Consider the following 16,281-nt stretch of genomic DNA (forward strand, 5'->3'; position numbering starts at 1 on the left):
CCGCAGGGCAATCCCTGCCCACCTATTTGTGATGTTCTCAGCCAATGAGGCTTGAGTGCATGGTGAGCAAGCACCAATGAGGCCACTTTTTCATCTGTATAAAACTTTTCCGGACACTTTGCCGGGTTGCACTTTCTGTCAGTCCAGGGCTCCAAGAGGAGAGCAGCAGCCCAGAGAGAGCGAGAGAGAGAGGGGGGAAGAGAGAGAGCAAGCGTGAACACAGGGGGTTGCCAGTTTTTAATCCCAGGCCCACGCTTTAAGAAAGTGGTGGGTGAACATTGCTTCCGTTGTTTTTACATTTCATTTTCAGGCAAGCCTGCCCGCTCAGACTGATGTGAGTTTGTCTGTGTTTTTTCCTTTATCCCTTTGTCCTGAAGCCTCTCCGTTTCAGCGAAGATGGAGAACGCACACATGAAAGAGTCAGAGGACATTCTGTCCCACTTTGGCGTCACTGAAGAAACTGGCCTGTCTCCCGAGCAGGTCAAGAAGAACCTGGACAAGTATGGCTTCAATGGTGAGGGAGAAAAAACGGGTGGATGGATGACCTCAAGGAAGAGTTGGATGGAGCACTGCAGAGTGGAAAGAAAGATTAGAGATGAATGAAGTGATTGAGAAACTGCAGGATGGAGGTGTCCAGGAGGAGGAACACACACACACACACACACACACACACACACAAATCAGCACATTGGAGGAGAGTTGGGAAGGCATAGAGATGGAGACACTGTGTATGTAAGAAGTTTAGCAAGATAATATTGCAGAAACAGACACAGAGGGAAGAAGAATGAGGAGGTGAAGATGGAGAAGAAGTAGGAAGACTCGCGAGGACTGATAGAGGAGCTGGCATAGTGTGTGACTATGTGATGATGGTCTAATTAAGGGAAACGATCTGAATCGTTCAAAGGGAGAGTGATGTTTGTGCAGCAGGTGCCTCCGAGTTTCAGGTTTCCGCCACTAGTTTTAGTTTGGATTGAAGATAATTCTTTTTATTGTTTGAAACTGAGTGAATCCATTTATCACACCAGTTGCTTGCTCACATCTCCCAGTGAAATGAAGGCAGCAAATTACAAGTGAGCCCCCCAGAAAAAAAGCTTGTACGTGGACCTCGAGTTTGGATTCTATAAACATAGTCCCAATCCTTGCATTTTAGAAAAGCACCTGGATCCAACAGAGCAGGGAAAGCATACGTGTAGCCATCGTTCACGAAGTGGTTTCGAGGAAATGCATATTATGGTAAACTTGCTGTCTTATTGTTGCATGGTCGGCCAGGGCGCAGTGACTGTATTTGGTGTGAAGAAGCTCAGCTCACAAATGGATGTTGACAGAGAGTAACGTCAAACTACAATAACAGAATGAGCAATTACGTGTCACTGTAAAGGTCAGTTACTGAGGCTGAAACTATATTTGTGTCATAAATTGGCAGCGGGACAAGAAGGACTGAGCAAACAGCTGCTACTTATATACAATTCATTTACACCTTGTTCGGGGGTTGGGTGTTGTCAGAGAGTCTGCTAGAAATTACCTTTACCGAAAGTAATTCATTCAAGTGTGTATGTGCAAGATATTCATACAGTGAGCGATGGTGGGTTCTGTCATTGGTGTTCAAGTTTATTGTGTGTTTTGATTCCTCATATTGTTCAAGGGTCAAATCTGGGTTGCCCTCATTTGGCGTGTGTGATGCTGCAAACATATGGAGATAAATGGGGTTTATGCATTATTAATATTCTTTGTCTCTCTTCACCCACAGAGCTGCCGGCAGAGGAGGGTGAGTGCACTTTAAACACCAATAATAATAATTCAATAACTCATGTATAAATCTCATGTCCTGTTAATCAGAGTGCATCAACCCCCCCTTCCTGTGATGACAAGTCACAGTCATTTGTTTAACACCGGTCGCTGGCTTCTTGCTCCGTTCAGAGTGGGCCCCAGGCTTAGAGATACTTATGGTGACCCAAATAATATGTTTTCACCACACATTTCTGGAAAACTCCATACTAGCATATTAGACCTACCAGTGGCTTTACAGGAGGCGGTTGGATACGTTCACTCGGCCTAAACAAAAGTCAAGGCAAAGTGGTTTGAGTTTTTACACCATACTGATCATTCAAGGGTCAGGCATTGAAACAAATAATGATCATAATTGAATAATCACTTATTAAATATCACAATCAATGCTTTTCCCATTTGACCCTTGTTGGTTCATTAAGGCACGCAAAGTCACAAAAACATAAAGATTATATTGTGTATGTAAATACATACACTTCTAAACAGCAGTGAACTATATGATCACACATTCTTGAACACGGTGTGACTTGATGTTGCTTTCTTTTCATCAGGAAAGAGCATCTGGGAGTTGGTGCGGGAACAGTTTGAGGACCTGTTGGTCAGGATCTTACTGCTGGCCGCCTGCATCTCTTTTGTGAGTCTGATCACCTTTCACTCAACATGAAATGATGTCTTTATTATATTCACGAAATGTGGTATTTCAGGGGCATTAGGGGAAAAATGTGATATTTTTTCTGTTATGACTAAATGTTGCCAGTTGAAACTAACCACTGAGAAGGTGTTTTCAGAAACTAAAGGAAGTTTTATGCCCTTTCTCCCAAGTCAACCAGAACAAGCTCCACCAATCAGACGTTTATGTTCAGACCTAGGTTATGTTAAGGTTAATGTCTGATTTAGGCACAGCTAATCCGGAAGGAGGCTACACAGTCACATAATAGCTGATAAAGTTGTAGGAGTAATAAGAATAAACTAATGAGCTAAAGTCCTCAGTGATGAGCTGCATCTTCTGTAACCCCTCGCATGGCCAGCGAACACAGCGTGCACATCACCGAGTTATTAGATTACACTTGGACTGATGTCCTCACTCTCATTTACACAAGGAATCCCTCTCTCCCTCCTCCTCTCCCCATCGCTCTCTCCAAAAACAGTTTTGTGGAGAAGAGTAGGCTGGACACATTGTCTTAATCCTCGATCTCTGCCCTCTGGCCTCCCTGTACAGCTGTCACTATGGCCTTAGAAGGTCTGACGTCTCTGCGTGTGCCCCTTCTGTGTGTATGTGTGCGTGTGTGTGCGTGCGTGCGTGTGTGTGTTTGCGTGCACGCATGGCAGAAGCTTTATTTTAAGAAAGTCTCAAGCCAGGACGAGAAACTGTATCCTTGGACAAAGGTCAGGGATGGAAGGAACGAGGGATGGCTCGCAGCAGTAGGAGAGAGTGAGAGACAGGGGGTGAGGGGGGGTTCAGGGATTGGGTTGCACAATGGCATTGTTTGTTACAATGACAAACGAGAGCAATAGATTCAGAGTCGTATACGGTTTCTAAAAGGGAGAACACTAAATACTGGAAATACATGGTCGTCCTATTCATACACAGGAATGTCCTCCCACCGCAGCGTGCTGACAGGCTCTCACTCTCATTCTGGAGATCGATTGTGTCTTTGAAGGGAAGCAGGGTGAAGACAGACCGGAGAGGCTGAGCAATACAGCCTATTTTGAGATAAGGGTGAGAAAAGATGTGAGATTAAAACGCAGACAAATGGACAAACACAGAAGATTAGGATGCCGAGCTAAAAGCTAAATGCTATTGGAGGGGGGGGTGGGGGGACTCTAGTCCTCCCTCTCGCTCTTGGTTAACTCTGTGCTCTGCTGGCCTGCAACTAATCTGTGTCAATGTCAACACGAAGCCTTTCCGAAACAGATCTGTGATAGTAACACGGGACTCCCGCTCACAGGAGGGGGGGAACACGTGTTGGACTACAGGTTTGAAGAAGAGTCACATGTAGAGGAAAGACTTCACACATCCTGTAGGATAACGTAAGACACAGCGGTGACAGCGTGAAATGTGATTTGATCCAGTAATGGTTCATCACTCAAAAATAGCTCCTCGCTGTGGCAGCAGTGAAAGATAACAATGTCACCCTCTGCAACAAGTGCACAACAAACTTAAAGACTCTTGAAAGAGTCATTATCATTCGAATTAACATCTCCAATGCTCCCAGACACGCTTGTGGATCAACCATTAAAAATCAAGCATTGTTTAATGTTTGGGATTTGGAAGTGAAAGTCACAATGGCTCTCTGGCACCACCTTAGTACATGTATAATCTTAAACACGATACATAATCAATTAAAAAAAAGCAAAATACAGACATTTTCATGAATCAATTCGTCGATCAACAAAAGTCTGAACAACAAACTTTTTAGAATTGATTTATGTTTCCTCTCTTGAGTAAAAATGCAACACATTTGCTATTACAGTATGTTTCTCTCAAATGTGAGTATGTGCTTTTATATAATTGTAAATCGTGGTCTCAGACTTTTGAGCCCAGTCAAGTCTGCTGAAAATATCACGTGAACGTAGATGAACTTTTCATAAAAATGTAATATGTCTGTCTGTCTGTCTCAGGTACTGGCTTGGTTTGAGGAAGGTGAGGAGAGTGTCACCGCCTTCGTCGAGCCCTTCGTCATCCTCCTCATCCTCATCGCAAATGCTATCGTTGGAGTGTGGCAGGTAATTAAGCGCTCGCACACACACACACACACACACACGTGCGCAGAGGTACAATGGCAATCACAAGGACACATACCTTGCCCTGAATTCTGTCTTTTACACACACCTAAATAGACTCTTAACTTAGCAACAGTCACACACAATAAATCACACAACATGACGAAAGCCTGTTCTGGTCACAGTCCGTGTCCTTTACTGTGAGCACACGCTCCTGTCAAAGCTGCGGCTGAATGCTCAAAGTTCAAGGGAAGCCAGAATGAGAGGCATGACGTTAGCAGGAGGTGAAAAGGTGAAAGGTTAAGCCAACAGGGCAAGTGGAAGGAAGAGGTGAGGGGCGGTGGGGAGGAGGGGCGGGGTGGTGGCGGCCCGGGACCCAACCTGCCTTCAAGGCTCAAAATGCAGCCTGCTTCGTAACAGTCCACACTGTGCAATCCACAGTAAAAATACAGAGGGACGATCAGGTTACCACAGGCCTGGTGTGTGTGTGTGTGTGTGTGCGTGTGTGTGGTTGGGGGGGTTCATATCAACCCTGCGGTAGTCATTTGGAAACTATGCACAAGGATTCACACATGGGGGGTATGGGGGAGAATGGGGAGAGGGAGGGCGGTTGGCATAAGTTGGGCTTAACACTTTGAGGCGGTCGAGGACAGCCTTGGAAGAAAGCACAGAGTGAACTGAACATTATTCTCTGATCAACCTGTTGTTCAGCTTGATGCTGCTCAGACACATGGACGCCTCACCGTGCAAACACACGTAGTGCTCATTTAAGATAACAATTCATTGATAATTTAACATCCTGTTCTCAAGTGATGAATAGCTCTTGTACTGTTTGTGCACTATTGACAGTTTGTTTCTATTTGACTTTTCTTTTGGCTAAGTTTTGTGATTTGAGACAAAATGAGGATGTGTGTTATTGCCACAGGAGCGCAACGCGGAGAGTGCCATTGAGGCTCTGAAGGAGTACGAGCCTGAGATGGGGAAAGTTTACCGGACGGACAGGAAGAGTGTGCAGAGAATCAAGGCCAGGGAGATCGTTCCCGGTGATGTGGTGGAGGTTTCCGGTAAGACTCACAACCATGGAGGACTTGTCTTTCGCAGCAGTAATCTTCAGGTCACAGAACCTGTCAATTAGATGCCAAGAACAAGAAGTGGCTGCAATTTGTCAATTCAGCCAGATCTTATGGTTTGATTTAAAACGATGAAGAGATCTCAGCATCCCATAAGCTACCGAATAGCTGTCCAGCCATGTGCCTTAAGTCAAGTCACATGCACGTGTGTGCAGATACACCATGTGCTTGGGATTGAACGCGGGCCCTTTTAAGGCAGTCACCGAGAAAAGTGGGTGGAGGGGAACTGAAGAAACTTTCTATGAGAGAAAAAAACAAAACAAAACACAGGCTTGAGTATAAATACACTTAATATCGACTCGCTCTTCTGTCTCACCCTCTCCCTCTGTTTGTTGTACACCTGTTCTTTTCATTTCATAATCCCCCCAAGGTCTCCCTCTCCCTCTGACTCTCACTGTGGTATCAGTTTTCAACAACAACAATATCCGTCCCGAGTGCTAAAGCCAGTCAATCAACTCTGCCCCCCCACCCCCACCCCTCCATACCTCCATCCATCTGTAATGCTGCAGGCAGACTGATATGAAGCATTTGAACTATAATCCTGCACAAAAGGAGAAAGCTGCAAAACGGCATATAAAGTAGAAAGATTTAAAATTCAAATCAAAATATTGATGAGGTAACTTGTTTTGTGCATTTCTGTCTCTCTGTGTGTGTGTGTGTGTGTGTGTGTGTGTGTGTGTGTGTGCTTGCATGTGTGCATTTAGTTGGTGACAAAGTGCCAGCCGACATCAGGCTCGTCTCCATCAAATCTACGACCTTGCGTGTGGACCAGTCCATTCTTACTGGTGGGTGTTAAATGACAAACGGCTGCCAAAAAAAAAGTTGTTTTGTCTGCAGCCTTCCTTGATCACCCCCTCCAACACTTGCGATTCCCTGTAGGTGAGTCTGTCAGTGTGATCAAGCACACTGATGCTGTGCCAGACCCCCGAGCTGTCAACCAGGACAAGAAGAACATGCTGTTCTCTGTGAGTCTTTGTAATGACAATCCATCCAACACTCGTTGCATCCAAAGCCACAAATGTCAGCCTCAGAAATGCTCAAGAGGAATAGTCAACTAAGCTTAAAGATGTCAAGGTATTTCCGATGAACCAAACCTTCTGATGGGTTTGTTCTTCCTCTCTTAGGGTACAAACATTGCCTCTGGAAGAGCCACTGGTATTGCTGTGGCAACTGGTGTCTCCACTGAGATCGGTAAGATTCGTGACCAGATGGCCGCCACTGAGCAGGAGAGGACGCCTCTGCAGCAGAAACTGGACGAGTTTGGAGAGCAGCTCTCCAAGGTGGGCGACACAACACTATACAATACTGCCCGTTACTCATATTATCTCAAACTAGTATCTCACACATGCCTCTGACTGCCTGTCCTCCAGGTCATCTCCCTCATTTGTGTGGCTGTCTGGATGATCAACATTGGCCATTTCAATGATCCCGTCCACGGAGGCTCCTGGTTCCGCGGCGCTATCTACTATTTCAAGATTGCTGTGGCTCTGGCTGTGGCTGCCATTCCTGAAGGTAAACAACAGATTAACTTCCATTTGGTTGCCCAAGAAGATTATCATATCTAAGATTCATGTTGTGTAGCTCGTCCATATGGCGCTGCAATTCCCAGTACATTAAAAACTAAATGAGGACCACTGGCTTTAGATAGATCTTTACAACGCAGACAGTTTTACAACATTGTGGTTGAAATACATTTTGTCAAGTTGGTTTCCAGTTTGTTGATCTTGCTCATTATTTTGTTGATTTATGTTTTGAAGTTCCAGAATAAGAAAGAGTACAATTAAGTAAAGACGACTTGATTATATTTATCCATTCATTGTTTTTATTAGCACTTACCAGGAGATCAGTTCAAAGGTTTTAGGGGCATGTGACGTATGGATGGATTGATTATTAATGAAAACAGAAAAAAACTAACTAACAGCCGTGTCCAAATCCACTGTAGCATCCTTGTCTTACTGTCACCCTTGTTGTTTACAGTGGGTATAATGTCTCCTGAATACTGACTATTACAAATCAAATAAATATATATGTTAGTGTATATTGCAGGAAAGAAAAAGGTATTTTTACATCAAATTCAAGACTTTCTGGGGGAATTGAATTGAATTTAGTGACTTTTCAAGACCAAAAGTTTGCCTCTGCAACAAAACAAGTATCAGATTTGAAGGTGCTCACACTTCCCGTCACACCAAAATCAGCTGCAAACTGTGCCAACAGTCCAATGATACCAAAAGGACAACATCATCTGCAAACAGTCATGCCACCACAATGTCACTAAGCTGGACACTGTCCAGGCCTTCTCCCCAACGGTGATGGAGTTGATTTTTGCCAAGAATCTGAACAGAGACCTGACTCTGGGTGCAGAGGCACCGGACTGAATGGCTTGCAGCATCCCCCTCACACACAAATCCCCCTGGAGAACAAAGTAGTTCCCTCACACACAAATCCCCCTGGAGAACAAAGTAGTTTGGTTGTGCTCCAACCGATGTGTTAAGGACTGTTTTGGGACCACCACTATTGTCAGCCTGCCAAATGGCAGAGTCCCTAAAGTCCAGGTGGTCATGAACAGACATGTCAGATCATTCTCCTCTTTTTTTGATGTTGTTGATTGAGAACACCTCTTTAACATTTCATCCATCTTCCAACCTGTTTTACCTTTCCTTCTGTGATAGTTGTGAAAATGCTTTTCACCTGTTGTCATCTACGCTGTGTCCACCAGGCCTGCCCGCTGTCATCACCACCTGCCTGGCTCTGGGAACACGTCGTATGGCAAAGAAGAACGCCATCGTCAGAAGCCTGCCCTCTGTGGAGACCCTTGGCTGCACCTCAGTCATCTGCTCTGACAAGACTGGTACGCTCACCACCAACCAGATGTGTGTAACTAAGGTGGGTTCATTTTCATTTCATTTTTGATCTACAAAGACTGCTGATTACAGAAAAACAGAGCAGATCTAATGCAGAAACTGTTTTTTGCCACGTTTCCATGCAGATGTTCGTCATTGAAAAAGTGGAAGGTGACAGTGTTTCCCTCGGTCAGTTCGACATCTCTGGCTCAAAGTACACCCCTGAGGGAGATGTGTAAGTGTCAGAAATTGTGAAGAATTCATGCCAATCTTGAAGAACAACATCTGGACTTACAAGTTTTTGTCTATCGTTTTCTAATAGTACAAGGAATGGCATGTCTGTGAAGTGCGGACAGTTTGACGGACTGGTCGAGCTGGCTACCATCTGCGCTCTGTGCAATGACTCTTCTCTTGACTACAATGAGGTCTGTAGACAAGAATAGTTTATGTTTATGACACTTATCCTTGCATTTAACTGACTGCCGAAAGACCAGCATAAAATGTCCTCACTTTCCTTCCCTTCTCTCTCGGTCCATGATGCAGTCCAAAGGTATTTATGAGAAAGTGGGTGAAGCCACTGAAACAGCCCTGAGCTGTTTGGTGGAGAAGATGAATGTGTTCAACACTGAAGTCCGTGGCCTGTCCAAGGTGGAACGGGCAAACGCGTGCTGCTCTGTAAGTCTACAAAAGATCCCACACAATATGTAAATGTGTTGTCCTTTACAAAAACATTTCACTGACACAGAGGATAGGTCCATGTGTGTCCAGATTAAAGGTGCATCCTAAGCTTTTAAAAATTTTAATTCAAGTTTAGTGGCAACATTCATTCAAGTAAGTATTATAAATATCCTGATTAAATGGCTTGTTGCATGTAAAATGTGTCACAGTGGTTACAAGACCACAGAACCTGCCATTCAAGATCTAATAAATACATAAATATAAATATTGACTAAATATGCTAGACACAACCTTGATTTTTGATCATTTTCATCCGGTTCACCTGCTTTTGCTTCACTTCCTACTAGGTGGTCAAGCAGCTGATGAGGAAGGAGTTCACCCTGGAGTTCTCCAGAGACAGGAAGTCCATGTCAGCCTACTGCTCTCCTGCCAAGTCGGGCAAAGCCCCTGTTGGAAACAAGATGTTTGTCAAAGTGAGTGCGTGACACTGGACATATACAAAAGGCCATCGGCAAAAGCTGTTCAGACATTGGGACTCTATTATGACATTACAATGGAGCCAAACATCTGTTTAACGAGGACGAGTGAATGGTTTTCATTACTGTGACATCAGGGGGCTCCAGAGGGCGTCATTGAACGCTGTGCCTACATCCGAGTGGGCACCACCCGTCTACCCCTGACCGCGCCAGTCAAAGACAACATCATGTCAGTCATCAAGGAGTGGGGCACAGGGCGCGACACCCTCCGCTGTTTGGCACTGGCCACCTGCGACTCTCCCCTGAGGAGGGAGCAGATGAACCTGGAGGACTCGACTAAGTTTGCAGACTATGAGGTGGGTGAGGGGGACAGAAAAGGAAACAGTAAGACATGAGACAGTACAGAGATGATACAGTGTCTCCCTGCTGGAATTGTATGTCAATAAAACAATGTTAAATTTATTTTGAGTCAGGAAATCTCGCTATTTTCCTAGTTGTGAGTGGCTCCAAAGGACACTAAACTCTGTTTCCTTATTATATCCAGACTGACTTGACCTTTGTCGGATGTGTCGGCATGCTCGATCCTCCTCGTAAGGAAGTCATGGGCTCCATCGAGCTGTGCAGGGCTGCTGGGATCCGTGTCATCATGATTACAGGTCCGTCTACGTATTTCGACGTTGTTTTTTTATGTAATTGTTAATAAACTTAAGCTTAAAATAACAAAAACTCAATTTCTTTCCACCCCTCGGTAGGTGACAACAAGGGCACAGCGGTGGCCATCTGCCGCCGTATCGGCATCTTCACTGAGGATGAGGATGTCACTGACAAGGCCTTCACTGGCCGTGAGTTTGATGACCTCTCTCCATTCGACCAGAAGAAAGCCGTCCGAAATGCTTGCTGCTTTGCCAGAGTAGAACCGTCCCACAAGTCCAAGATCGTTGAGGTCCTACAAAGCTTTGACGAGATTACTGCCATGGTGAGAAGTAGACCTGAGCTTGAGTTTTGTTCAATAGGAAAATATGGTAACTTAGCTCAGGCTAATACACAACCCCTCTCATCCGTGTTCCCTCTACCCTTCACTAAGACCGGTGACGGCGTGAACGATGCCCCTGCCTTGAAGAAGGCGGAGATTGGCATCGCCATGGGCTCTGGCACTGCCGTTGCCAAGTCTGCCTCTGAGATGGTCCTGGCTGACGACAACTTCTCCTCCATTGTGTCTGCTGTTGAGGAGGGCAGAGCCATTTACAACAACATGAAGCAGTTCATCCGCTACCTCATCTCCTCCAACGTAGGCGAGGTCGTCTGGTGAGAGCAGGATACTATTCTTGTATAATATAATGTTGTGACCCTTGTAGGTGATATTTCTGGGCAGCTTGAGAGAATTTCCCAGTCTTTGCAAAATAAAAAAAAGAGGAAATATGTTAAAAGCTGAGAAAAAATGATCTGGTCTCTTCTTCAGTATCTTCTTGACCGCTGCCCTGGGTCTGCCCGAGGCTCTGATCCCAGTCCAGCTGCTGTGGGTCAACCTTGTGACTGACGGTCTGCCGGCCACCGCACTGGGCTTCAACCCCCCTGACCTGGACATCATGGGCAAAGCCCCCCGCTCCCCCAAGGAGCCCCTCATCTCTGGCTGGCTCTTCTTCAGATATATGGCCATTGGAGGTAAGACACATCCTGTTTTCACTCTTATCCACCTTTTCATTTGCTCCCACGAACTGAGGCATAGGCACGGAATGACACTGTATGTTATCTCTTGTATATACTAAATACTTCAATTTCCAGCATTTGATGTGGTTTGATATTACTGACAGTGCAGATTAATCCCTCATAATCTGGTGGTTGAAGCTCTAGTGTAAAGATTTCTCTTAAGTTTTGTCTAAAAATGGCCTTGGGTGACTTTAACTAAAGTTGTCATTTAGAACACATCCATAGTCACGAGAATCAGACTCCTAATGTTCACCGCAAATTCATCGATCAGTACTTTTCATCTGAATGGTAACAAATCTACCTCTTGGGTATCATGCACTAAAATCAACACCGATTTCTCTAACAGCATTTTCAGAAACTCTTTGGCAGCCAATCCACGTTGAGTCAAGATTTGGGATTTGATTCAAGATTTAATTATTTTGTCTTTCAGGATATGTTGGTGCCGCAACTGTTGCAGCAGCTGCCTGGTGGTTCCTGTACTGCGACGAAGGCCCAATGGTCTCCTTCCACCAACTGGTTAGTATTCTACACCGTCATCTGTGAGATTCTTATGAGCAATGTAAATCTGTGGGGCCTTGTCAAACTGTAAACTGCTCTAACAAAGAAAAACGATGTGAAACTACAGCACCTCGGTACAAACATAGAGGTTCAGGGTTCCTAGCCTCTGAGTGACGGTGCAAGACTTTGAAGGATTTGTGTTTGTGCCCCTCCCATCAGTCACACTTCATGCAATGCAGCGAGGACAACGAGGACTTTGACGGGATCCGCTGTGACGTGTTCGAGGCCGCCCCTCCAATGACCATGGCTCTGTCTGTGCTGGTCACCATCGAGATGTGCAATGCCCTGAACAGGTCTGACTACAATGTGCACTCAGATAGCATTGTGGGTTTTACCACCTGAGCACTCACCTCAACACTGTAAATGGGAAAAGAATATGATATTCTGCACAGTGTGAAGTGATTAAGTACAAATTTGAAGTACTTGTACTTGTGTTTTTCTATCTTGGACTAATTTATACTTATTTTCTCTCCCAACTTTTTAATCAAAATGTATTTGCCAGCTTTGGTTTCTATTGATTAAACTGCTCCGTAATGCATCTGTATAAAATAATAATCCAACAATATAATATTTAATGGTACAAAACTCACAGGGGTAATTTTTCTTCCGCTATTTTAAGAACATTTTGCTAATCATATTTACACAGTTTTAGTTAACTTAAACTTTTCATATTGAACTTTTCTTTTTTGTAGTTTTACACAGTGGCATGTTACTTTTTTCTGAATGTGACATTGCAAAAATGATTATGATATGAATTCAACACATAACATGTTTAAAACACATGACAATACAGAGAGGTGCAAATTATATTGTCATGAAAAAAAAATGTCAAGGACATCTTCGTTTCAGCATATCTCCTGTTACTTTTTATTTTTCTCGATTGTATTTTCATGCATTCACCACAACGCACACGCATTAACGTACCCCTCCGCCTCCCCCATCCGACCCCACCTTCCTCCTCCTCCCTCCCTCCCCAGCTTGTCTGAGAACCAGTCCCTGCTGCGCATGCCCCCCTGGAGCAACATCTGGCTGGTGGGTGCCATGACCCTCTCCATGTCCCTTCACTTCATGATCATCTACGTCGACCCCCTGCCCGTGAGTCTGGCCACCAGCACCACATCCATCTCCCCTCCACTCTTCCCTCATACACACTGCCTCTACGGCCTCCACGTTCTCGCTCACAGGCTCATCGCTGACCGCTCTGTAGCCCAGACTACTGACAGAGGAGGCGTTCACGGTGGCACACAATCGTACCAGCTCAGCTATGTGAACTCCTCAAATGGTGTAAAGAAAAAATGACTTTGCCTCATAGTATCAGATGCTTCGTTATTTCTTGACTCAAGTCCCCATGTTCTTTGAAGCAAATTTCCATCAGTGCCAAGTTATTAAGTCAAGTAATTACATTGCAGTCCTTTAGTCCCCCGTAAAAAATCAGGACTTCAAAAGTGAGAGGAAGGATCAGGCTTAAGTGAAGATCCTAGCATCATTTGCTGCTCGCTGGAGGACAAAAGGTGAACAAACAGCACCGTTTTAAAATGACGACACATTTGTGCTCAGAAATTGCTGAGATGACAGTTCTTGTGACCGACATATGTGCCAATGCTGTTACATCGGCATCAAGATGATCTTCCCGCCACTGGGGATTTATTCTGTACATTTACTGATTTTGTTTTTTTTGCGTGTGAAAAGATTTCTGTCTGAATAAATCTGATCAGAGACGTGTCATGTTGCAGTTTTAACACAGACGTGCTCTCATCCACAGATGATCTTCAAGCTCACTCACTTGAACGTGGAGCAGTGGTTGATGGTGCTGAAGCTCTCCTTCCCTGTCATCCTCATCGATGAGCTTCTCAAGTTCGTGGCTCGCACATATCTGGAGGGTAAGCTGAGCATGTCACCTGTTTATCCTGTCAGTATCATCTTCAGAGTGTGTAAAAAAATACTTAAATATTCTCATCCAGACGAAATGATATCATGCTGGTGAGTAAGATGGGAAGACAATGAATGAATTAATACCAATTTTCAAGGATATGGTCATAATTGACCAGAGCCTCCTGTAACTGTGCTTTAAAGTACTCTTTAAAGTGTCCCACCAGTCATAATTACAGTAAATAACTTAAATCTAAATAAATATTATTATTATTTAAGTTTACAATCGCATGTGCTAGAATTCCAAAACATGTTGACTGTGTAAACATACAGTATGTCTGCCTTGATGTTCTGTCTACAAGACCCAGAACAATTCAAGAAAAAAAGGCTTCATCCTCCTTGAAGATTACAACCTGCACTTGTGCCACTTCTGTCTTCGTTTTTATGTTTTCAAAGTAAAATAGGATGGATTGATTGATTAATTGAGTGATTGATTGGTGTAGAATAATTTACCTCCCACTCTGATGTCTTTCAATGGATTTTAACTCTTAATCTATCCTCCCTATTGTCTTCTGCTTGACACTTGACATTTTTTTCTCCCACCTTCTCTCCTTTAAATTCAGTTTCCTATGTATCTAATGTTACTCTCCTTGGATGCTCTTTTTCACCTCTCATTTTCTGACAATCCAGCCTAAACCTGTTTCCCTCTCCTACATACCCCTGTAACCAAACAAGGTATCCCCCTGACTAATGCTGAAGGTTTAATCCCTCGGCATGTGCACGTTTCCTTTTCCTTTTTATTTTTGTCTTTGTAATCTTTCTGAACTAATCTGTGGATGTAGCTGTGATCTGTTGGGATGGCTGTGACTCTGTCATGAACTGCCAGTAGAAATCCAATAATTAGCCAGAGCATCATATATAGTACTGCACAGTTGGCTTTTATCATTTGAATCTTGAAAATGCTACTTAAGCTTTTTGATTATAGAAGTATGTAGAGTAGAAAAAATTTTGTGCTGGTTCGCACATGCGGTCCTCCTGCTTCAGTCTCTATAGTCAAAGGACTATCCATGCATTTTGCTCATGCTCCACTCATGCTAATTGGATTATTTATTAAAACAGACCTTGTGTGCTGTTACTAAAAGAAAAAAACTAAATTAAATATTTTTTGGACATTGCTCACATAGGAACTTGAAAGAGATGAAAGTGATTGACTTTTTTCAATTGATATTGTCACAAAGTGGGGAAAAGGTTTGGACCGAGTTTAAATGGAGATGGCAATTTTTGATGTTTGGCTAGTTTGCCAGGTAACGTTGTCTATTGACGAAAAGGAATACATTTGAGTTTGCCAGATTTGTCCCTTTTCCTCAACTTAATTCAACCACGAATACTTGGCACTCAGCAGTTGCCAGGCAACCAGAAACGACAGTAAGTTACTAGTCCCTGCAAAGAAATAGTCCTGCACATAACCCCCTGTTAAAAATGGAAACTTTAACTCTGTATATACAGTACTGCTTGAATGAAACAAAATATGAACTGTGAATTTGTTTCAATTTGTTTTCTTTTGGCTGAAAGTGGATTTAGTTTCCTTCTGACATAGACATGCCAGCTGATTGGTGGCAATAAGCTAAGCTAACCAGCTTTACAGCGTGCATTGTACCTCTTGGAAACTAACCAGACTAGTGTACTTCCCCTAAAATATCCAACTTATTTTCCAATTCTCTTAAACAAATGGACTTAACACTTTCACTTGACCTCAGCACACTGCCATGCAATTACCTTATAACTGACGAGCTTTTGTTTTCTCGCGCAGGGAAAGTCTAGAGGTAGAAGTTCAACACAGCGCGTATGAAGCTGAGAGAGCGCAGAGACACCGAGGATGGAGAGGGCAGGCTGAGCGCTCCCACTGACAGCGAGCCTGCCAACAGTCGCTTGATGTGATGAAAACATTGAGTGGCGCGAATAGAACAGAAAACACATAAGCCATCTGAAAATACACACATAAAAAAGAGCTGCAAAATATTTTTTCTGTGTATGTACTGAAATTAATATATAGGTTAAAGTTATTAAAACTATTCTGTGTTTATTCTATTCTTAAAGAATAAAGATATGTGTTAAAAGAAACTGTCAAACTTGGAGGTCAGTTTTTTTAGTTTCCTGTTTCAGTTAGGTTAGTGTGTGTTTTACTGTTGTTACATAATCTAATGACGTTAATGGAGGTTTTTGTTCCGCAGCAGCCGGAATTATAATGTGGTCAACGACATTAAGAGGATCTGGTGCGACTGACAACCAAAGTCATCAGAGTTTAACTGAATTCTACAGCATTTATGTTCAACATCTGTATGAAGTAAGCTACTTTGTGTTCAATTATTTTCTACCCTGCTCAAACAAAAGCTCATCTGTAGCTTGTCAATACACTGCTATATAACTGTAAATAAATTCCTGTAGACTGAGAAAAATTAAATGAGTATAAAAACGTTTGTACTAAATTGTATCATCTGTATATGAAGTTAACAT

At 43.5% G+C, this 16,281-nt stretch overlaps 1 protein-coding gene across 2 annotated transcripts; it reads left to right on the forward strand.

The window, feature by feature from the left end:
• The first annotated feature begins 106 nt into the window (after positions 1 to 106).
• On the forward strand, positions 107 to 16,241 carry atp2a1 (ATPase sarcoplasmic/endoplasmic reticulum Ca2+ transporting 1). Of its 2 annotated transcripts, XM_035615038.2 has the most exons (26): positions 107 to 267; positions 378 to 514; positions 1,748 to 1,765; positions 2,337 to 2,419; positions 4,408 to 4,512; positions 5,435 to 5,573; positions 6,344 to 6,424; positions 6,519 to 6,604; positions 6,764 to 6,919; positions 7,010 to 7,151; positions 8,356 to 8,522; positions 8,626 to 8,714; positions 8,802 to 8,904; positions 9,023 to 9,154; positions 9,505 to 9,630; positions 9,771 to 9,989; positions 10,178 to 10,289; positions 10,386 to 10,609; positions 10,718 to 10,938; positions 11,093 to 11,295; positions 11,771 to 11,856; positions 12,058 to 12,191; positions 12,876 to 12,993; positions 13,661 to 13,778; positions 14,458 to 14,502; positions 15,578 to 16,241. In XM_035615038.2, exons 2-25 carry the CDS (start codon positions 397 to 399, stop codon positions 14,460 to 14,462), a joined length of 2,985 nt encoding a protein of 994 aa, XP_035470931.1. In that variant the 5' UTR covers positions 107 to 267; positions 378 to 396; the 3' UTR covers positions 14,463 to 14,502; positions 15,578 to 16,241. The 2 variants fall into 2 exon arrangements, with proteins under 2 accessions (XP_035470931.1, XP_035470930.1); XM_035615037.2 differs by lacking the exon at positions 14,458 to 14,502.
• The last annotated feature ends 40 nt before the right edge of the window (positions 16,242 to 16,281 follow it).

Source organism: Scophthalmus maximus, chromosome 17, assembly GCF_022379125.1.
Source record: "Scophthalmus maximus strain ysfricsl-2021 chromosome 17, ASM2237912v1, whole genome shotgun sequence".
Lineage (NCBI taxonomy): Eukaryota > Metazoa > Chordata > Actinopteri > Pleuronectiformes > Scophthalmidae > Scophthalmus > Scophthalmus maximus.

What these genes read in the sequence shown, in the direction of transcription:
- atp2a1 (XM_035615037.2), top strand. Translation starts at nt 397, where the DNA reads ATGGAGAACGCACACATGAAAGAGTCAGAGGACATTCTGTCCCACTTT. An exon ending in CTTCTCTTGACTACAATGAG is followed by an intron (nt 8,905 to 9,022) that starts GTCTGTAGACAA and finishes TCCATGATGCAG; the next exon opens with TCCAAAGGTATTTATGAGAA. An exon ending in CTAAGTTTGCAGACTATGAG is followed by an intron (nt 9,990 to 10,177) that starts GTGGGTGAGGGG and finishes TATTATATCCAG; the next exon opens with ACTGACTTGACCTTTGTCGG.